Here is a 21,942-nt window from a genome sequence, read left to right on the forward strand (position 1 = left end):
TGAATTGAGAGGCAGGATTAGCCCTGAGACAGGCAGTGGGTGCTGTGGCAGGGGTGCTGTGGCACAGAACGGGGGTACGGGACCATTCCTGTGCTTGCATCCTCTCCCGGGACCGTTGAAGGTGGTGGTGCCGCTGGCCCGAGCCGAGCAGCGCGTCCACAATTCCTCACACCCCGGCAGCGCGGGAAATTTTGTGCGTTTGTGGCTTTCTGGCCTCCTGCACTCGTTGATATTTTTGCAGAGTGCTTGGATTTCACGTAATCTCAGCGCCTGCTTGGTCCCTGCCCCAGCCGCAGGCAGACATCCCCCTCCCTTCAGGCAGTCCCACCTGCCAGCCTCCCCCCTGAGCTGCCCTGTGAGCAGAAAACCTTTTCTTACGACTGCAGGCAGGATCTGCTGCGGGGAGAAAGCCTGGTCCAGCCGGCACCACACCACACAAAAAGGCAGCTTTTTGGTTTTTCTTCCTCTTGCTGCTTTGTGGGGGTGGGGTGATGCTGGCCACCCCCTTATCTGCAAAGCCAGAGCCTGCACAAGCTACCCTGAAGACGCTCTGAGTGTCACGGAGGGTTTTGGCATCTCACCGGTGCTCCCCAAGCTGCTACGGTGCCGGGCAGGGTGGGGGCTTGCTGGCGCCTCGGTGGCCCCCCCTGGCCTTTCGAGCTGTTCTGCTGCAACACAAACGGGGCAGATAGGATCGGCTGGCAGGCAGGAAGGGTGGCACGGCCACAGGGAGAATTGCAGGACGTGCTGTTCGGGGTACGACAAGCGAAAGAAAAGCTGTCGCCATCTCAGAAAGCTCAGCCCTTGGACTTGCCAGGCTGAAGTTTGGAGGCGAGGTGAGCACAATGATGCCTGCACGGTACGTTTTAGGGCTTCAGTGCCTGTGAGATGAGCCCCCCTTGTGCTCCCCAAAACGCCGTGCTGGGAGGAAGCAGCCCCATGGATCCCTGGTCCCTCACCGAGGACTCATGGCTCCACGGCGGGTCCGTTTTGGTCCTCCAGGCTGGCACTTCGCATCCCAGTGCTATTCCCTCCCTTCCCCTCCCGCCCTGCATTAAATGGGAAACATTAAAGGCAAAGATCTGTTACACTCCTGGTGCCAAGGCAATTGTTCCCATCCCTATTGTCTGCCACAGGCAGCCCCAGAGCCCAGCACCTGAGCCCACAGCGCAGGGCTGCGGCGGGAACCAGCCCTGTAACAAGATAACGGCACCGTTCTCTCCTTTTTCTTCTCTTTTTTTTTTTTTTTTTTGTTCGGCAAACCGTATAATAAATCCACAATGAGGCCCCTTTCAAACAGACCCCTATTAAAGTATCGGCCCCGTTTTAAGAGTAAACTTCCAGTGGCACCGGGAGGTTAAGTACAATAGGAATGTGACCTGCCGGAGGAGTGGGACGTCGCTTTTGTGTGTGTCTCAAACCGACGGCATCGCTCTGTGCTGCAGCGCTGCTGCTGCCGCCCCATTGCCTGGGCAGCACCCCAGCCACAGGTAGGGAGGGCAGACCTGCGGTAGGGATGCACTGAGCAGGGGTTATTTTGCTTTAAAAACCCAAAAAAGGCTGGAAGTTGGGAGCAGCTGTGCACCCACACCCGCAGGTGTGGGGTGTTAAGAAAGCACCCAGAGCAAGGCGCTGCAGCCGCCGTGCATTCGTGCCTCAGTTTCCCCACCTGTAGCACAGCGAGAGCACAGGCTCCGGGGCAGCCTCGCGGGGTAAATCCTACCTCCGCGGGTCGTTGGAGCTGGCAGAGCCATGGGCACGGCTTCCCGCTGGCTGCCCGCCACCGCCACGCCGCTGCCAAGCGTGTCCGGCTCCTCCCCGGCCGAGGCGTGCCCAAGGCAGGCGATGGGTTTTTGGGTGGGCGCTGGCCGTGCCCGGGTCGCCCTCCCTGCCGTCGGGCTGGCCAAGGTGAGCCGGGGGCAGGAAGGGGCGACGCGGGCGGTGCCGCAGGATGCGGCAGATCCCGGCGATGCCGACGTCGGGAGGAAGCCCGCTGGCCTGGCGAGTGCGGTGGTTTGTTCAGCGGAGGGCAAGGGAACTGAGATTAAAAAAAGCCCCGCTAAGATCAGAAAGGCTGGCGCGCACAGTGCCCTATTGTGGAGCTGTCACACTTCCCTTTACTTTATTGCTTTTGTCCAACACCCTATTGTTCCACTTCCTTTTGTCCCCTATTCACAGCCCTGGCTTTTCATTACCCAGCCGGCCTTGTTGTTTTCGTTTCTTTTGTTTGAAGTTCCTGAGAGGAAGGTTTTATTTTCAGCGGTTTGATTAATTCGCAGCTTGAGCTGGGCTTTGTTTGTTATGTAATTGCTGCCCTGAGTGGGGCAGCCCGGCTCAGCCCGCCCCCCCATCCCAGCTCACACCCCCAGTCCTGGTTTAGGGGGGTCTTGATGAGCCACTGGGATGTGGGGAGGCGAGAGGGAGCAGAGCAGGGGGGTCCTGGTGTGGGGTGCAGGATGCTCTCCCCATCCCACCACGGCACCTTCGCACCTCAGCAGCCCCTGTGGTCCTGCAACCCAGATCCTGGCTCCTGGCAGCGGCCGGGGAATTTCCCGTCCTTAACATCCTCCTTTTCCCATTATTCCTCCCTGAAAGGTGTCGGGAAGGTAATATTTGTTCCCGTTCTTGCTGCGCAGCGTGAGGGTTGGTGGCCCTGAGAAGGCAAATCCCTGCGAGCACGGCAGCGGAGATGAGGTGGCAGAGGGACACAGCCCAGCTCGAGTCACTTCTGCGGTGCCCGGCCGAGCGGCCGGCAGCACCGGGGGTTGGACCAGCAGCCACAGCCATGCTGGTGAAATCGGGGAGAGCCGTTCCCTGGGGTCAGCCCCTTGCCCTGGCTGTGGCTCGGCTGGTCCCAGCTCCGTGCTGTGCCGGGGACTCCCAGAGGAGCGATTCTGGTGGCCGTCCCAGCCATTGTTCGGTGGGGCCAGGATTTCCATTTCCCGTCGGAGCAGGAAAGCTGCCTGCTGCCCGGCCGGCTTTCTAGGCACGGCTGCTGGGGCGGTGTGGGGCGGGGTGGCTCGTGAGCCAAGAACCCCTGGGGTGCTGGCTCGGGTCTGGCACGGGTCTCTGCCGTGGTGAGCCTTGGGCTGCTCTCTGCCAGCCTGTTGGATGAAACGCGAAGGCACGTGCTCATATTGGCCCTAAATCCCATCTAGAGGGTCGCTTTTTTTAGGGCTTTGCTTTGTTTCTCCATTCACTCCACAGCCCAAAGTGTGAAGGGTTTGTTTCCCTGGGGGGTTCTGGCCATTGAGCCCCAAATCTGCAAAAAACCTGAGCTTGGGAAGCCAGGAGAGTGCAGCTTCGCCAAGCCATGGCAAAAAGTGAGACCATTGCCCCTGTAAAAACAGCAGGATGGGGCCAGGCTGGGAAAAGGGGTATCCATGGCCAGGGGGTGCCCATGGCTCTGCTGATGGCCCTGCTGCCCCATAGGATGTCCATGAGGAGCCCCGTTTCTCCCCACCTGGAGCTCGATGGAGCGGGCAGCATGGTGAACTGCACTATCAAGACGGAGGAGAAGAAGGAGGGTGGCTACGAGTCCCCGCCGGGGGCTGCCCCCAGCACCGAGCCCCGTCCCAATGACCCGCCAGGGCCACCGCCGAAGGAGGGCACCGACCCCCAGGCCCTGCCGCAGGTGGGTCCCACGGCTGTGACAAACCCTACTCCTGGCTGGGGTCCCGCCGGGCTGGCAGAGCATTGCGGCCATCTCGGCTCTGGACCTGGGCTCTATCCCCTGGCATAGTGGGGGGGTTGGTTTCCCTGGGTGGTTATTCCTCATCCTGAGGAAACGAAGCTGAAACCTGAGGCTCCCCCAAGGTTTTCTGGCTGTTGTTGATGCTCTCGGGGATTTGAGTGCTTTGCCTTTGGCATGGAGCCCCCTGCTCCAGCCGTGCTCCGTCCCTCCAGCCTCCCTTTTTAATTGCTCTTGGGTTTCTCTTCCCACGACCAGCAGCCTCAGCCCTCCCACTCCCTGTGCTGCCTCCCGGGGAGGGGATGGGTCTCAGAGGAGCCAGGCAGTCTAAATAAATAGTAGAAATCTCCAGCAAACACATCTTTGCAGCATGAAGAGCAGAGATGCTCTCAAGCCGGGCTGGGGGAATGTGCCTGGCAGAGTGTGGTCCAGCAGCCAGCTGGGCTGGGCTGGACTGGCTCCAAGGATCCCACCAGCCCAGCACCTCCTGCCCAGAGACCTGGGGATGTCCCCGTCCGTGGGAGCGGGTGCTGAGTAACACTGTGTGTGTCGCAGGAGTCCCGCTCGCCCGCCGGCGATGCGCTGGAGCCCAGGCGCTCTGCCTTCGAGCCGGCCGTCAGTGGCCAGGAGAAGCTGGACTTCAACAAGAACTTGAAGGAGGGTAAGAAATATTTCCGAGTGGCCTCTTGGGAGCCCTCCCCGCTCCCTTCAGGCCTCTCGGTATTTTCCAGAGCTGCGGGATGGGATGAGCCACCCCATGCCATGGTGCAGAGCCTCGGGCTGTGCTCACCTGGCTGTCCTCTACCCTCTCCCTGCTCTGCCAACCCCGGTCCCTGCCGGCGTGGACAGTGATGCCAACCATCGAGAAGTTGCTGTCCAGTGACTGGAAGGAGCGGCTGCTGGGCCGAAACACCACCGAGGCCAAGGAAGTGAAAGGTGAAGTCTTGCCCTGGCCACCCACCTCCACCGTCCTCCTCATGCCTGGGCAGCCGGGGCTGGAAACGCGGTAGTTCCCACCTTAACTGGAGGGGAGATGTGCCTGCAAGTGTTTTTATTTAATAATTTAATATTTTAACAATTTAATAAGGGTTTGTTCTTTTTAAACCAAAACATTAATTTGATTTTTGGGGGGGTGAGCACCCCTGATGAACGCTTGCCCTCTGCACCAAGGGGCTGGTTTAGCCCATGGGGATCTTTACGCCCCCTGCGCATGAGCCATTTCCTGGCCATCACACCGGTGGTGGTGATGCTGTTCACCCTCCCCAAGCCTCTGACCCGCAGCCACTTGGTTTCTTGCAGGAACCCAGGAGAGCCTGGCAGAGAAGGAGCTCCAGTTACTTGTCATGATCAACCAGCTGTCCACGCTGCGGGACCAGCTCCTGACAGCCCACTCGGAGCAGAAGAACATGGCCGCGATGCTCTTCGAGAAGCAGCAGCAGCAGATGGAGCTGGCACGGCAGCAGCAGGAGCAGGTGGGCTTGGGTCCCCGTGGGCAGCTTGCTCAGGGCAAGCATTTGCCAGGGACCATCCAGCCCTTTGGGGATCCCTTTGGGATCTGCTGGCTGTGGGTGCAGGATCAGGCCAGGGTTCTCCTGGGAGCGGTGGGGAGGTGGCTTTGGCGTCGGGGGCAGGGGGACTTCTCTGTCTGCCCAGAAACCCTCCCGGTTTCTGTGCCCACCTCAAAGACTCCCCATCTCACTCCCTGGTGCTGGGAGGACAGGGGTCAAAGAAAATGAGAATTGCACTCCTTAAAATAATTAAACCTGACTGTGCTCTCTTTGAACACCTATTTTTCCTCTCTGGTGGCCCATACGGTGCTAAGGGCAGGGGTGACACCCCTGGCATACCCTGGGGCGAGGGTGACACTGTCCCTCCAGCCTGTTTCTCTCCCCCTGCCCTTCAAGGTGGCTCAGGGGCAGCTCAGCCACCCCCCGCCTGCCCTCCCCACGGCCCTCAAGACCCTCTGCAGATCCCTTGTCCCCATTTTGATGGTGTTGGGCAGCTCGTGCCGGGCCGTAGCCCCACTGGGGCCAGCTTGGTGCTGCCGTGGATGCCACTGAGCCCAGCTGTCTCCTCTCTGCCAGATCGCCAAGCAGCAGCAGCAGCTCATCCAGCAGCAGCACAAAATCAACCTGCTGCAGCAACAGATCCAGGTAAAGGCAGGGGACACCTCCCCATGTCCCCCTTTCCATGCTGGGTGATTGCAGCCCCCTTGTGTGCCCCTCCCGGGGCCAGGCAAGGGGATGGCACCTGCCTGCCGTGTCCCGCAGCGGTTGTCTGGTCTCTCTGCTTCTCTCCCCCTCTTCCCTCCAGCAGGTCAACATGCCCTATGTCATGATTCCCGCCTTCACCCCCAGCCACCAGCCTCTCCCCGTCACTCCCGACTCCCAGTTAGCGCTGCCCATCCAGCCCATCCCCTGCAAACCAGGTGAGCGGGGTCCCCGGGACTGCCCCAAGCCCTGCAGGGTGGCCTTGTCCCCCAACCCCTCTCCCTCTGCTCCCCGCAGTGGAATACCCGGTGCAGCTGCTGCACAGCCCCCCTCCTCCCACGCTGAAGAGACCCGCCGGCTCGGGCCACCTCCAGATGCAGGTACAGCCCCAAAGCACCTCCATCCCCCGGGCTGGGGTGCTGCGGGGGCTGCGCTTCACCCCTGCCTCCCCTCTGTCACAGGAGACCTCGCAGCCGCTGAACCTGACGGCCAAACCCAAAGGTTCCGACCTCCCCAGTGCCTCCAGCTCGCCCAGTTTGAAGATGAGCAGCTGCCAGTCCCTGACGCCGAGTCACGGGGCCACCAGGGACCTGCAGACCAGCCCGTCCAACCTGCCTCTGGGTGGGTTCCCAAGTGCCTTCACTGAGGGGTGGCCCCACGCCCTCCCCTGGCCACCTCCCAGAGCCAGGGGACATCTCTGATCCCTGGGGTGGCCTGGGTGGGCACCTGCAGCTCTGTGCCACCCCCTTGGGGCACTCAGTTGTGATCGCTGGGGTGGGATGGGGTGCTGTGGGGTGTCGGAGGAGTGGGTGCTGGCGCTGATGGGTGCCGGTGTCCTGCCAGGGTTCCTGGGCGAAGGTGACGCCATCACCAAAGCCATCCAGGACGCGCGGCAGCTGCTGCATGGCCACAGCGGAGCCATGGAGGGATCCCTGAGCAACCCCTACCGCAAGGTGAGGGATGCCGGCCGGGTGGTCGCTGTCCCCCTCTCCGACCCCACTGTTGGTGGCCGGAGCCGGGTGTCTGTCTCTGGGTGAGCTCCAAGGCTTGGGGCTGGTTCCTGACCCTCTGCTCTCCTGCAGGACCACGTCGGGATTGATTCTTCCCCTGTGAAGGAGCGGATGGAGGAGACGCCGGCCCACCGGCTGGACGAGGCTCTGTTGACCTGTGAGATGGATGGTGAGGATGGCCGAGAGCACCGTGCTGTGACACCCCCCCCCTTTGGTCCTTCCTCTGGCTCCTGACCTCAGCTGTTTCCCTCACAGGCTCACGGCACTTCCCCGAGTCCAGGAACAACAACCACATCAAGCGGCCCATGAACGCCTTCATGGTGTGGGCGAAGGACGAGAGGAGGAAGATTTTGCAGGCTTTCCCGGACATGCACAACTCCAGCATCAGCAAGATCCTGGGTGAGTGCCAGGGATGGCACTGGGGGGGCTGGGGCAGGACCCCCCCTCTGCAGGGGGACACAAGCTCCAGCCAGCTGCTCGCTCCGCTCATCCTCAGCCTCCACGTAGGGGTGATGCCCACCAGGATGATTCTACCCCTGTTGTAGCATTTCTTTTGGAGATGCCCGTAGCAGCACGGGCCTCATCCAGCCAACGTCTCACACCCCCTGACAGCAGTGGTCCTGTGGCTTTCAGTCACACCAGCCCCTTCCCAGAGGCCACGTTGCTATTAAAGGCAAGCGGTGCGGTCACCAGCGAGCCGGTCCGAAGGGCCAGCAGCGAGCGTGCAGCGGCGTGACACAGGTGTGCTGTGGGTTCCCTCCGACACCAGCACCTCGCTCTGCCACCGACTCCTTTTAGCAGCTCTGCTCGTTAAAGAAAAAAAACCCCAAAACAACCACCAAGCTTTTCCCTTTGAAGGAACACGTAGGCAGGATCTGCTCCGCTTAACTCTTGTGGCCATGGGGGGGCTCGGGGGGCCGGGAGCAAGCGCGCTGTGGTGAGCTGCTTGCTGTCGTGGTAGATGTCCGTGGCTTTAAATAACCGGTGTGGTTCTGCCCGGGGAGCTGGAGCCACTCGCTGCTCGCAGGGTGCAAATTTAGCAGGTGGATACCTGCAGATGGATGAGTGGTCCAGAGCTGGTATGAACCCAGGTTGGGAGGGGGTTGGATCCTGTGTGCTCTCCTGGTCCTGGAAATGCGGGTCTGAGCCCGTGCGAGGGGCTGAGTGCGTGGGGAAGGAGCTGGTGGAGGACACCATGGGCGAGGGGTTTGCATCTCTCCGTGCCTCAGTTTACCTGGGCCACCTGGCTCGTGGTACAGGTGGAGGTGGAGCTCCCTGGGGGAGCTGGGCTGTTCTAGCGGGTGAAGGACACCCAGGAAAGGGAAACACAGGGACTCACGGGAGGATTTAGATGATGGTGGGATGTCTGTGGAGATCTCTGCAGCCTTGCTTGAAGCCCAGCTAACCCCATAGTCCCCCCAGGACGCTCAGGGCTGTGTCCTGTTGACTGTTGAGCATCTCCAAGGATGTTGAGGATCTCCAAACATCTCCAGCTCGTCTATCTCACTTCCAAACCAGGCGCTGGTCTGGCTGCAGCCTCCCAGGTGCTGAGCTGAGGGGATTAATCCCTTCTCTCCACCAACCTGGCCCCGAGCCCCTCTCCCAGCCCAGCAGCCTTTGTGCCCTGCTTCACCCTCCTGCCCGGGGTGCTGGCAGCGATGATAATAAAGGTCAGCCCATGGGGGAATGCAAGTCACACGCTGGCACAGCCTGTTTTAGCCACAGCACCTGCTCGCTGTACCTTGGAGAGGCTCGAAAGCTGTGGCCCGAGAGGTGCCAGGGGAGGGTCAGGGCTGGGGACCTGTTCCCAGTGTTCCCCACCCCAGCACAGGGCTCCCACCGGTGCTGCTGCACTCACTGGGTGCAAATTCAGCTACTGTTTGCCCAGGGGATGGTATGAACATTAATTAACTCACGATGGTTCTCCCAGCTGGGAGCTGGCGTGGGTTTCACCACAGCAGGCAGGGTGTAAGCGCGCCCCGCGGCTCCTCTCCATGCAGGCTCCCGGTGGAAATCCATGACCAACCAGGAGAAGCAGCCCTACTACGAGGAGCAAGCCCGGCTGAGCCGGCAGCACCTGGAGAAATACCCCGACTATAAGTACAAGCCCCGACCCAAACGTACCTGCATCGTGGAGGGGAAGCGGCTGCGCGTCGGCGAGTACAAGGCGCTGATGAGGAACCGGCGGCAGGACGCCAGGCAGGGCTACTTGATAGGGTAACGCGCCCCTTCCTCCCATCTGGGGGTGCTCACCGAGGCGCCCATGGGGTGGGTGCACCAGGAGGTGGGTGGGAGCACCCCGATAGTCCGTTTGGTGAGTGGATTCCCCTGTCCCGCAGGCCCCAGGGCAGCCAGGTGCCCCCCGCCTCCTCGGACGTGCTGTACCAGCGGCCGGTGGGCATGCAGCTGACGTCCCCCGTGATGGAGCACTACCTGCCCCGCGGCGTGGACCCCAACATGCCCGTCATCGTCAACACGCGCAGCCTCAAGGACAGCGACGGCGGAGACGACGGGCACTCGGTGGCCGATGGGGAGATGTACCGCTACAGCGAGGAGGAGGACTCGGAGGGCGAGGACAAGAGTGACGGCGAGCTGGTGGTGCTGACGGACTGAGTGGGGGGCCGAGGGGGCGGTGGGTGGGGGCAGCAGGGCTGGTTGCCACCAAAAAGGAGGTCACAGCATCCCCCCGATTTGTTGGGACTCAGCCGAAGGGCTGCGCTGGGAGCAGAGGTGACCCCGGCGGGTGGGAGCTGCTGCCTGCAAATGGGTCCCACGAAGGTGAGCACCCAGAGTTTTGGGGGGCACGGGGGTGATGGGGCGCTGCATGGGGCCATGGTTGGGATGTGCTGACCCTGCTGGGCGAGCTGGCGAGGGCTGGTGCAGCCTTGCTGTGGCGGCAGGGGTGTGGGGAGCTAAAAGCCACCTGGCCTGGGGACATGGGTGCCACCGGCTGTCACCCACCTGCAGCCCCCCAGGAGTTCCCTGAGGGTATCGGGGTGCGGGAAAACCCCCAGAGCATCTCCCAGCCCTTGTGAGTCCCTTGCAGAGAGCTTCACCCGCAGCCGCCAGCCCCCACTGCTGGGGACACGGGATGGGGACCCGCTTGTCCCTCGCTCAGCCCCGCCTGACCTCCCTGCTGCGTTTCCCACTCGGTCTTTAGAGCCTGCCAGCAAATTCCCGTGGAGCCATTTTTAGCTCTCGCCTGGCCCGAGTGCCAGCCAAGGGCTCCGAGGAGCCCTTTATGCTCCTGACAGCTCTGGCCCACTTTGTAAATAAAGAGGGTGCCTGTTCCCTGGCTGCGCCGTCACCCCGTCCCCCCGCTGGCCCCTGCCCCGGGCACGAGCCCCGGCTGCGGTGGGTACGTGCCCCGTGGCCCCTGGGCACCTCTTCTCCCTCCCGCACCCCAGCCCTGCAAGCTGCAGGCTCCACCCATGGGCTGCAGCGTTGAAACCAGGGAGGGAGAGAAAAATAACAGCAATTACAAAAATAAGAAAAAAAAAGATTTTTTTCTAAAAAAACCCAACCTTGCTCCGGTCAGAGCCCAGCCCAGGGGTGTTTGGGGTAGAGAGGGGCTGTGTGGCCGGCTGTGCGTGCGCAGTGTCCGGGTGTGCGTGCACGGTGTCTGGGTGTGCATATACAGCGTCTGGGTGTGTGTGGTGTCCGGGTGTGCATGCACAATGTCAGGGTGTGCACATACAGTGTCTGGGTGTGCATGCATGGTGTCTGGGTGTGCATATACAGTGTCTGGGTGCGTGTGTAGGGTCAGGGTGTGCATACACAGTGTCCAGGTGTGCATACACAGTGTCCGGGTGTGCGTGCACAGTGTCTGCGTGTGCGTGCAGAGTGTCTGGGTGTGCGTGCACAGCTCAGGGTGTGCATACAGTGTCCGGGTGTGCATGCACGGTGTCTGGGTGTGAATATACAGTGTCAGGGTGTGCATACACAGTGTCTGGGTGTGTGTGTAGTGTCCAGGTGTACATACACAGTCTCAGGGTGTGCATGCACAGTGTCCAGGTGTGCATACCCAGTGTCCGGCTGTGCGTGCAGAGTCTGGCTGTGCATTCCCAGTGTCCGGGTGTCAGCGCACGGTGTCCGGCTGTGCGCAGAGTCCGTGCACCGCCCTGTGGCAACAGGCAGAAACAGGCAGCGCGGCTGCAGCCCCAGCCTGGCCTTCAGCCCAGCACCACTGGGGGTGCAGAAGGAGCCCTCGCTCCAGGCTGCGGGGGGGGGGGCGGGGGGGACACAAGCCCTGCAATGGGGGCTTTGCAGCGGACGCCCGTCCTCAGCCCCAGGGGGGTGTCCAGAGGAGCATCGGGGTACCAGTGCTGCTCCCCTGCACCCCACGGGGCTGCCGGCAGGACATCGTTTATCCAAGGGAGGATCCCGCCTCCTCGCCCACCCAGCAATCACCTCCCTCCTCTCTTGCCCTTCGTCAGTGCTTTATTTATTCCCCCTCCCTGTGCTGCTCTGGCTGGGGCTGGGGTCCCTGGGGAAGGGGTGCTGGCCCCCAGGGAGGGATGGGCTGTGCTGCAGAGGGGGCTGGAAGCAGAAGTGCCCAACAAAGATGCAGCTCTTCCTCTCTCTTTTCTTTTTTTTTTTTTTTAAAAAAAGACTGTAAATATAGATAGAGCTTTATTTTGTTAATAAGACGATGAGTAACTTAACCTGTATATTTCACATACTTGTTTACAATTGTCCCCCTCCCTACCCCTTGGCACAATAAAGGTGACTTTTTGGAGCGGAGATCTGGGTCTGGACTTTACCAGCCTGGGGTCAGGGAGAGCCGAGGGCTGGGCAGGGAGCTCTCACTCCAGGCAGTCAGAGTATGGATGGGGGGTGCTTGTTTCCCCCCTTCCCTGCCCCCCTTCCAGCACAGCCCCCTCCCCAGGCTCTCGCTCCCTGCGATGGTTTCACTTGTGCTGTTTCTCGGCATTTGCTCCTGCCCTGTGTGCCCCAAGCCGCTCCCTTCTCCTCCCACCTCCCACCAGGCTTTTCCCAAGGTCTCACCCCACGCAGCAGCAGGTTTGGGGTTCAGCCTCCTCCACCCGGGTGCCCGCTGCAGCCCAGTGGCCCAGCCTGCCCCTGCCACAGCCAGAGCCCAACGGTGCCTCGGGGGGGCCACGACGAAGATGAGGGGTCAGCTCTGCAGAGACTGTCCTCAACCCCAGGACATCGCTCTGGGACAAGGACAAGCCCCAGCAGTTGCTGCCTGCAGGAAGGGGCAGTGAGGGCACCTGAAGAGAGGTCAGGAGCATGGAGGGACACCAGCAGCCCACCCTGGGAGGAGATACCTCCACCAGCATCTCTGCTCTGGCACACCAGTCCCCACAGACCCACCATCCCCCATTTCCAGCTACCAGCAGCTTTTATTTTGCACCAAAACAAACACCAGATGCAACAACAGTCCCAGTTCTTGCTGGGGCAGGTTCCTGTGCCCGTGCGGAGGGGACGGCCACCTTGTCCCCATACCACTTGCCGAGCAGCCAAGGCAGGGGCAGAGGGGTCTGATTTCACCCCCCAGCTGATGCACAGCCACTGTCATGAGCTGGACAGTGCTCAGCAGGTCAGGATTGCCCTCGCAGAGCCTGTGGTGGCGGGGAGCAGCCGAGTGCTGACAGGGGTGCACTCATGGAGCAAGTCAGCTCTGTTCGACCTCCTGCCAGGGGGTCCCACGCAAGGACACAGCCAAGAGAGGAGCACAGCGATGGTGCCCGTGCGAGGGGCAGGACCGACCTCCCCCTGGCCCTGGGGGAGACGGGGAAGGCAGAGGTGGGAGCCTCTTGCTCCAGCAGCACAGGACACTACAAGGGAAACCATGACGGGAGCTAACGGGAGTCTGGGAGATGATGGCCATGGGGACAAGCAGAGCCAGCCGTGGGCCAAGCACAGCGCCGGGGCGCAGGCACCCAGCGCCCGCCAGCAAAAGCCCCCTGGTCCCAGGGCTCACGGCTGGAGCTGCCCCTTGCTGCTTTGCACCATCCAAGCTGGAGCACGGCAGCACCACCCCCCGTGGAAAAGGGTGCCGTGCTCAGAGACAGCCCCAAGCCCAGGATCAATACTGACCCAAGAAAGGTTTTGGGATTGGAGGTGGGAGCCCAAGTGGCACCGAGCAGGCAGGGCAAGAGGGGACGGAGGGAGCAGCGAAGGCAACGGGCACAGCGTGTGTGTTGGGCAGCTAAAGCAACTGGGCAGCTCTGGGGGGGTCCTGAGCAGACGGGGGGACCCGCTTCCCCCCTTGGGACGGCACAGAGGGAGAAAACTGGGTGCCAGGCCAAGCAGCAGTAGTGCCAGCAAAGCACAGACCTGCCGGGCACCGGGGCCGAGCCGGGGCTCGGCCTTAAGGCGATGGTAAGGCTTCCTGGCGTAGGCAGGGGCCTCTCCGAGGCCGTGGTCCTCTCTAGCATCTCACGGTCCAGTCTCAGTTATGTCCAGGGTCTCCTTTAATCGGTGGCCGGGTCAGAGCTCCTCTCCTCCACCTTCCCACCATCAGGACCTGCCCTCGCCCCCGGCTGGGGTGGGGAAGGGGCGAGGGGGATGCGAGGGCTGTGGACGCAGCAAGGACAAAAATAGCTCAGGGTCTCACAGGCCAGAGATGCTATTTAGAGATCTGCAGGGCTGTGACCACCGGCTTCATCTTGAAGTACTGTTTAAACCTTAGCTTTGCATATCTGCCGAGAGAGGAGAGGGACAGACATGAGACACTTGTCCCCCCGGCCCCATGTCCCCTGGCCACAGAGGATCCCTCCAGCACAGAGGGGCCATTGGGATCCTCTTGCTCCAGTCTTCTAACACTGAACTGCGCTGGGAGCAAACACCGCCCGGCCCCAGCAGACTCACCTTAAGAAGTTAAAGTCTATGGTAGAGTATTTATCCTGGATCAGGCCCCAGCATGCCCAGAGGAAATGGGATGCCTGCAACAGACAAAACACGGATCAGAAACAGGCACGGAGCATCATCCTTGCCCACAGGATGAGCTGTTCATGCCTCTCCTGGCGGGGTCCCAGAAGTCCCGTGGCTGTGACGACAAGATGCGGGGTGGCAGCCAGCTGGGGCTGGCCCACACATGTATTTTTATATGCTCCAGAGGCTGGTCCCAGCCTGGAGAAGAGACAAGCAGGAAGGATGCTGAACAGCTGTGCAACGTGCTCAGGGTACCACCTTTGTGTCTGCAGCCGGGATGTCCCTCCTGGCAGCTCCAGCCAGGAAACCAGTGACATTTTGCCCTAAGTTTCCAGAAAATTGGCTCCTCCTGCCCATGGCATTTACCAAAGAGGATTTCTTCATTCTTGGCTGCGCCTGGCCTCTCTGAAGGGATGCCCAAGGCCACAGCTATCAGAGACACGCTGTTCCTTGGCATCCGGTGGGATGGCGGGCAGCCAGTGCTATCTTTGACCTTGCCCAGGGGCTCAGTGCCTCTGAGGTGCAGCTGGGCTCTTTGGGGCAACCTCCTGCCCCAGGTGCCCCCAACCCCCCATGGCTGGTACCTGCACCCCCATCCTCACCAGCCAAGCTGCAGCCAGCTCACCTGAGAGCTGAGGGAAACCTGTCCCACAGAGCGGCCGTCTCCTTCCCATCTCCACCACTCACCAAAGAAAACTTGTTCACTTGCACGTAGAGAGCCTCCAGCTCCTCCTCAGACACCCCTGTGCCTCCTCGGTCCCCCTGGGTGAGCTGCTTGTAGGCCTGCAGGTAGGAGCGCAGCCACTGCAGCTGGGTCTCCTTGCTGGGGTAGAGGCGATAATCCACCTCCTTCACGCCTGCGAGGGGAGCTGGGGTCAGCGATGCCCGGGGGGTGGCAGAAAGGTGAAAGGGAGGGTTTCTCCGGTGCAAAGCGACGTGACCACAGGGCTCTCCCCACGCACAACTGGGTGAGCGAAACCCCTGCAGCTCCCGGTGCGCACGACGGGCTGATTCGAGGTCACTAACCCTTGGGCTGGTGCAGGTGTTGCAGCCAGGCTGCTCCCCACTGCCAGCAGAGACCCTCCCCTCGCACATCCCTCTAACCCCGAGGACGAGCTGCCCTATTTCCCACCACGGGACTGGGGATGCAACTTCCTCCTCCATCCCCAAGGATGGGGAGATCCCGGGGCAGCCGCTGCAACTGGGGGAGAACCTTTGGTGCCACGAAGAGGAGCCCAACTCACCCGCAAACTCATTAAAGTGGTTTCCAATGTCGAAAGCCTGGTAGTTGTAGCCGGTGTACTCGTAGTCTATGAAGCGAACGTGCTCTGTGGAGGCAAAGGCCGGGGCTCAGAGAAGGGCTGGAGATGGAGCTGCCAGCCCCTGGGGAGGCGGGCGAGGGACAGACCCCTCCTCTGGGTGTGCGAAGCTGCTGCCACGAACCTTGTGTCCCGTCGTAGATGATGTTCTTGCAGAGCAGGTCGTTGTGGCAAAGCACGACGGGGGACCCGAGCTGGGAGAGCGTTTCCTTCATCCAGGCCAGCTCCTGTTCGAGCATCTCCAGGCTGGGCACATCCTGCTGGAGGCTGGGGAAGGGGACGGGGTGGAATCACTTCTGCTCACAGGGAACCTCCTGCGGGGGCAGAGCGTTGCCCCCTGCTTCCCTCCGTGCATTTGATAAACGAACTCATCAGTGACACAGAGCAGAGCTAACAAGGCCATTTTTGGTGGGAGGCCAGGTGTGGCTTAGACATCCTCTGGCGTGCTGGGTGGTACCCAGGGTGCCCGCAGACGCCACGGTGCAGCCTCAGCCCTTCCCTTCTCCCCACGAACACCCGCATCCATCCCCCAAATTCACCCCACCAGCCACCGAGCCCCGCAGCGCTCGCTCCCAAAGCGCCCAGCTAACCCCCAGGCAACGGGAATATTTTGGACTCTGTCAGGGCACGTATCCTCTCCATAACCTCAGAAGTTTCTATTCCAAGAAGCGAGCCAGTTAATGATTACCTAATTGGCTGCACTGAAGGTGCAGGCTTGGGTAAAGTCTGCCTGCAGCGGGGCGAGTGCTGAGAAAAGCCCTGTGGCCTGCCACTGCTGCTCAGGGAACAGGTTAATTATTCGCTTGCCTTCAGGTTCATTCACCTCCACCACCTCTTGGGGCTGTCCACATCCTTCCCAGACACCCCGGCACTCACCTGGCATGAACCCAGGCTCCCAGAAATGGGATGAACCGTTTTCAAGTGGGAACTGGCTGCTTTACTCTATACTGGGTTTCCAGCATCCCCTCCAACACCAGCTCAACCTTGCTGCTCAGATCCCCGCCATAAGAAGGGCTTGAGCTTCAGCTTATTCTAGGGAGGGCTTAAAATGCAGGCTAGATTTGCAGGGAGGAGGAGGAGGCGGATTATTAACAGCAGGTGGGAGTCTGGCTCAGGCCAGATCCTGCCTGGGTGCTGCAGAGACACAACCCAGAGCTGTCTCTGCTCTAACACAGCAAACGCCCCCCCCGACAGGAGGAAGGGTGCTGAAGGGTGTGCGGAGATGCCTCCACCCCACCTGCTCTTGGGGGCTTGGCCATGAGTTTGCTCATGGAGGGATCGTGATGCAGAAGCAGCCACGTGGCCGGATCCAGCCCCAGCACCATCCCCAGCCCCGCTCCCCCACCCCAGAGTCCCACAGAGGCTTTACCTGGGAACCAGGGCTCTTCCCCCCGGTCCCGTACGGGGAAGACTTAGAGACGGGTGGGCAGCGGATGCCCAAGCCAGAGCCTGGCTCTTTGGGATCCCTCTGCCTTTACCTGGGGTTGGATACCTTTGGGCTGAGATCCGTCTTCACGAGGGTGAGGTATTTGTGCAGCTTCTGCCAGAGGATGGGCTTGGGGAGGCTCCCGTTGGCATGGATAGCGTGTACCCGGGCCATCTCCTGGGCCACCAGCCTGGAAGGAAACACGGACACGTGGGTGAGAGGTGGCCGTGCAGCAGTGTCCCCCAGAGGAGTGCTCCACAAAACCAGCCTTGAGGGGGGGTCCCCGAAAGCCGTGTTTAAAAACGCAGGCTCAGCGCAGCTCAGACTCCCCTCCACCTCAGCTGCAAGCCTCGGAAGCGTATCAGGACCCTGTCTGGGTCAAAAGCAGCGTTCACCTTTCCAGGGCAAATTCAGGTGAAAGCTGTGGTTCTCATGAAATCTCTGCTCACCAAAAGCTGATGCTTTAAAAACACACTGATAAACCCAGCTGCGGGTTGGCCCATTTATCCCCCAGCACCACCCAGGTTTGTGCCCGTCAGCGATGCTCGAGCACCGGTCTGGCACAAAGGCAGTGAGGGGGTGAGGTGGAAACACAGAGCAAACCCCCCACGCCCAGAGAAGCACCAGTGTCCCCTTCCTGTGGCTCCCCCGTAGTCTCCCGCCCACCCCAGGACGTGGGGGTCCTGCACACCTGAAGATGTGGGGGTCCCGCACGTGGTCGGGCCCCAGCGCGATGCCCGGCAGGAACTGGTAGCAGAGCCCGTTGTGGAAGGCGCAGTAAAGGTCAGGGGCGCAGCCGTGGGCACGCAGCACCTGAAAATTCCTCAGCTCCGTCTCCCGGTCCACGAACAGCTCCGTCTTCCTGCCGTAGACACGGACCAGCACCGCGTCCGCCATGTCCTCGTCCGTGTAGCAAGCCACGAGCTTGTTGGTGATGCCATCGGTGAAGAGCTGGAGGGGGAGAAGGGCGGCAGAGCCGATGCCTGTACATCCCTGCCACACCAAAGGGAAACCCCCTCCCACCAGCAGACCCCAGGGAGAAAGCGAAGGCAGGAACAGGCAACGGGCAAAAGAGAGCACGAAGCAGCAGTGCCCACGGCAGCCAGGAAAGCTCCCGCAGCAGATGGCTCGAGTTTGCAAGGCCTCGAGGCTCACACATGTACTGGGGCTCTGCACAGGGCCACAGGCATAAGGCTTCAGCTGCACAAAGCTGGCAGTTTGGGTGGAAATCCTGCCGTTTTTCACCTGGAAGCTCAGGAATAGCTGAGGCCAGATGTGCCGCCAGCACACTTGGCACCCGAGCGGCTCCAGGAATCGCTCCCAAAAAAATCAACGTAAATCTTTTGGCACAAAATGAAATTAAAAAAAACCCCAAAAACCACAACCCAGCAAACAACGTGGAACAAACACCACCACCACCCCATCTCCTCCTCCTGACCCTCCCCGTGGGGCCGGGTCGCTGATAGGCAGGGACGTCTCTGCTGGGGACGTCTCGTGTCATTGCTCTGATGGCTCCTCACAGATGGAAAGGGAGTTTTGTTCTCCCGTCGCCCCGGCCTGGCCGCCTGCCCGCGCACATGCAGGGGCTGCCGCCCGCACCGGGCTCCTCTCCCCATCCCGCCGCGATTTTCGGTCGCCTCCGGCGCACCGAGGGGTTCGGGTCTCCATCGCCTCACGGGAAACCCCTGTCCCATCGTCCCCCACGCAGGGAGGATGCTCAGCCCCATGCGGTTCCTGCTCGGCGCCGAGGCTGAGCATACCAGGGTGCCGCTGCTCCCCAGGAAAGCGATTTGTCGATCCCCCTGGGGTTCGGGGAGCTCCCGGAGCAGGTGTGATGCTGACGGAGCGGGAGCGGGGCGAGGGCACGTGCTACGGCAGCAGCGGTGCTCGGGGGTGGGACAGCTAATTTTAGACATCCCACTCAGCAACCCACGCTCCTATATAGGGTGCCTATATATAGGGCTCCCCATGCAGTCTCCCGAGGGAAACTCAAAGCACTGGAATGAGACACCCCAAGTTAGACGGCTCGTTACACAGCTGGCTGGTGTTGGATTCGCGGCGAGCACGGCAAGCGGCTAGCCAGCCGCCACGGCCCCGGTGGGCTGCAGCTGGGGCGGGCTGAATCTTCTCAAGCAACCGAGTTGCTTTTCCCAAGGCAGATAATCTGTGTTTCCACAATGGTGCCACGCTCTGGTCTCCTCTCCTTGTCCTGCCAGACCCCAGAGGCCAGAAATTCAGCAAGGAAAAGGTGGCATGGCCCATCCATGCAGAAGAGGGTGCAGCCTGGGGCCGGTGCCCTCCATCAGCCACAGGTGAATGGCTCCACCTCAAGATGCTCAGCACCTCCTCGCCTGCAAAGTCCCTTGCACTGCTTTGTTTTGCTGCTCGACAGCTCGATCAGCCCTTTCCAGCAGGTTTAATGGGATTACTGAGCCTTATCCCCTCTGAATTCCAGGCCACTAACTTTGGAGACTCACACGTGGTTCGTCAACCTGCACACACACACGCAGGGGTTCGCCTGGTTTGGAGGTGGCAGCTCCTCCAGCTCCCGAGCGTGGCTGCTTGGGAGATGCCTGGTGCCATTTCCTTGCAGATCCGAGGTGCAGTCAGCTATCAGCAGGGTCACAGCGCTGCTACCAGCCCAAATCCTTCCCTGCTGTGGCTGTGTGACAGCAGGGAGTGGGGGGGAAACAGTGTGACTCCACACCAGGAACCTTGCAGCAATTAAACGCGAAGCGAGACCCAAGCCTTGTGCAAAGAGGCCGAAGCGAAGCAGCTCCATCCAACACCCCGGTGCTGCCCCTGCCATGAGACCCCCCTCGGCTTGCACCCCCAGCACCACTCCTCAGCCCGAGAGGCAGCCAGTAGCCCCAGGGCCGGACTGCAAAAAGGGCACCTTGTTGCCCAAGTGGGGCTAAAAACATCCAGCTGTGCCGGAATCCTCGCAGAGGTTTGGCTCCACATCACTGCTGCTCTTCTTATCGCCAGATGAGGGATGGAGGAGTGCATGCTTCCCTGAGAGCGTGGCTGGCTGACTCACCCACACTGCCTGTGCCTTCCCGGCACGGGGATGCCTTGGCCCAGGGACAGAGCTTAAAGGGTGAGGAGCAGGAGCCCTGAAAGCGGGCACAACCTGGAGCACAGGGGCCTGAAGACCCCAGTAAGAAGAGGGCAAGGCGGGGGAGGCCAAGCACCCAGATCCTTCCTTCGCATCTTCCACACCCTGCCCCAAGTGCCAGGAGATTTTTCCATGTCACCGGCACAGCCTGGTACAGCCCCTGCAAGCAGCTGTGCACTGACACGGTGTGACGAGGTGGTGTGAAGCGGGCACCGCTCCAGTGCGCCGAGGAGAGCGAACAGGAACGCTAATAGGAACCAGCTGAGGACCAGTGCACCGCTCCAATCCCCTCCCGAACAGCCCGGCAAGAGCAGCGAAGGGAAACGCAACCGGAGGTTTTTTTCCCCCCCGCAATTCCTACGGGGTTTTTTGCCTCTTTTTTTTTTTTTTTTTTTTTTTTTTTAATTAAAAACACACGCACGCACAGACAAGCTGCTGTTGAACACTGACCCCCTCCGATGCCTGGAGAGAGCCTGGATACCGGAGAGCTGGGGTCCTTCTCAAACAACCATCACCACCGAGGTCTGTGCTCGGTGCTGCACAGAGCCTGAGACATTTCCTGCCCCTACAACTATGTGCTCTGAGGAACTCGAACTCCGAGCTTCCTGCCTATTGCCATCTGCCCTTTCATATGTATTTTCCTGCAGCTTCTTGTATTTAATTACACTTGGCTATTAATACATTTTTAATGACAGTCCAGGCACACGGGAAGCATGTGCCTTCAGAGGACACGCATACACACGTGTGTATGTTTGAGTGCACCCAGCTCCGCCACCTCCACACTCCCGTGCCCATCGCTGGGAGCCCGGTGAGGGCTCAGATGTCACCCCCAAAACCTGGCACCCCCAGGCAGAGGTGAGGAGGGGAAAAGGGACTCCCATGTTCAGGCAGCTGCCAGCCCCGCTCTCCCAGCCAAGCCCCGTCCCGTGCAAGGAGCTCTGAACCCCGCTGAATCCCAGCTCCCATCCGAACCTGGGCTCGGCTCCTGCGTCCTGGCAAAGGTGTGAGCCAAGTAACCCAAGCGAGACCTGCTCCTGGGAGCAGCTACTCCTGCGAGCAGGGGCCTGGCAGCACCGGCTGCAGGCAGGGGTGCAGGCAGGGGTGCAGCACCTGCAGGAGAGACTCAGGGGGGAACCAGCGGTGCAGCCTGCCGCCCCGGCAGCCCCCCAGCCTTCACCCACCTTGGCAGCCTCGAGGGACCCTGGGGACACACTTACAGTCCCAGTCACCGCTCAGTGACCCTCGGGGGGGTTCCCAAAGTCAGGGTCGGGGGGGGTGTCACACCTTTGCACATCCGATCGGCCCCGGTTACACTCTAAGAGTGGAGAGGAGATCTGGGGGTGGGGGGACGGGATGCTGTACCCTCCTTAGCAGGTTCTATACCCCCCCACGGTGGGTCCTCCAGTCACCCTCATGTCAGACCTTATAGCCCCCCCCGAGTGAGCTCTATCGCTGCCCCACGGCGGGTGCTGTAGCACCGCGGGGTGAGCCTTATAGCCCCCCAGGCTGGGCTCTGCAGCCCCCTCGAACGATCCCCGCGGGGGGGGGGGGGGGGATGGTGTGTGCCCCGTGTGTCCCGTCCCTCGCCCCCTCCCCTCACCCCCCGCCCCCCCCCCGACGGGGCGTACCTTAGTCTTCACCCTGGCCGGTTCCCAGCCGGGTCTCAGCTCCCGCATGAGCCGCAGCGCCCCGGGCAGCACATCGCCCTCATCCACCGCAATACCGAGGTGGGGGACGGCGGGGACCCCACCGCCCCCCCGTTCCGGCCCCGGGCAGTCGGGGCAGCGGCCGGGCGGAACGGCCATCGCCAGCTCCGAGCTACCGGAGCCGCGGCCCATGTGCCGGGGGCTGCGGCGGGGCCGGCGGCCGCGGGGAGGAGCCGCCCGCCGTTGGGAAGCCATGAGTCACCGGCCCGCCTCCCGCCGCCGCCTCCCCGCCAGCGCCCGCCCGCATTGTGAGGTCAGCGGGACCCGCAACGGACCCGCACCGGGACCCCCTCCCCGCGACCCCCACCGGCACCCCCACACCTGCGGCCGGCGCCTTCCACCGCGGTGCCTCCCCCCTCCCCATCCCCCCTCAGCCATCCCGGGGTGCGCACAGCCCCCCCCCCAATCCCTTTGGGGTGATAATAAAAAGGGATGGAGCACATGAGATGTCCCCCAGGAGGGACGCGGCTCCCCCAGTCCCGCCACCATCTCCCCCACCAAGCGCTGACCCCCACGAGGGATTTACAGGTGGGCTGGGGAGGGGTTTGGTAATTAAAGATTG

General features: G+C 61.6%; 2 protein-coding genes across 10 annotated transcripts in view; one reads left to right on the forward strand and one right to left on the reverse strand.

Annotated features, from left to right (window-relative positions):
- SOX13 (SRY-box transcription factor 13) overlaps positions 1-11,654 on the forward strand; it is a 42,065-nt gene extending 30,411 nt beyond the window's left edge. For 6 of the 8 annotated variants that reach the window (XM_074893690.1, XM_074893687.1, XM_074893684.1 and 3 more), the window contains 13 exons: positions 3,433-3,634; positions 4,247-4,352; positions 4,541-4,627; positions 4,991-5,163; positions 5,776-5,844; positions 6,005-6,119; positions 6,199-6,281; positions 6,363-6,522; positions 6,745-6,854; positions 6,984-7,080; positions 7,167-7,310; positions 8,912-9,128; positions 9,251-11,654. In XM_074893690.1, coding sequence (XP_074749791.1) covers positions 3,434-3,634; positions 4,247-4,352; positions 4,541-4,627; positions 4,991-5,163; positions 5,776-5,844; positions 6,005-6,119; positions 6,199-6,281; positions 6,363-6,522; positions 6,745-6,854; positions 6,984-7,080; positions 7,167-7,310; positions 8,912-9,128; positions 9,251-9,524 — 1,836 coding nt within the window. In that variant the 5' untranslated portion in view covers position 3,433 and the 3' untranslated portion in view covers positions 9,525-11,654. The remainder of the gene's footprint in view (positions 1-3,432; positions 3,635-4,246; positions 4,353-4,540; positions 4,628-4,990; positions 5,164-5,775; positions 5,845-6,004; positions 6,120-6,198; positions 6,282-6,362; positions 6,523-6,744; positions 6,855-6,983; positions 7,081-7,166; positions 7,311-8,911; positions 9,129-9,250) is intronic. The other 2 variants (XM_074893686.1, XM_074893685.1) reach the window with 2 other exon arrangements.
- Positions 11,655-12,257: 603 nt separating this feature from the next.
- Positions 12,258-21,575, reverse strand: ETNK2 (ethanolamine kinase 2). Of its 2 annotated transcripts, none has more exons than XM_074893466.1 (8): positions 21,303-21,575; positions 17,248-17,507; positions 16,609-16,746; positions 15,255-15,397; positions 15,056-15,139; positions 14,499-14,668; positions 13,749-13,822; positions 12,258-13,579 (listed from the first exon to the last, which is right to left on the reverse strand). In XM_074893466.1, exons 1-8 carry the CDS (start codon positions 21,573-21,575, stop codon positions 13,507-13,509), a joined length of 1,215 nt encoding a protein of 404 aa, XP_074749567.1. In that variant the 3' UTR covers positions 12,258-13,506. The 2 variants fall into 2 exon arrangements, with proteins under 2 accessions (XP_074749567.1, XP_074749568.1); XM_074893467.1 differs by having other exon boundaries at positions 12,258-13,454; positions 21,303-21,511.
- Between the last annotated feature and the right edge of the window lie 367 nt (positions 21,576-21,942).

Source organism: Strix uralensis, chromosome 24 (assembly GCF_047716275.1).
Source record: "Strix uralensis isolate ZFMK-TIS-50842 chromosome 24, bStrUra1, whole genome shotgun sequence".
NCBI classification, from domain to species: domain Eukaryota; kingdom Metazoa; phylum Chordata; class Aves; order Strigiformes; family Strigidae; genus Strix; species Strix uralensis.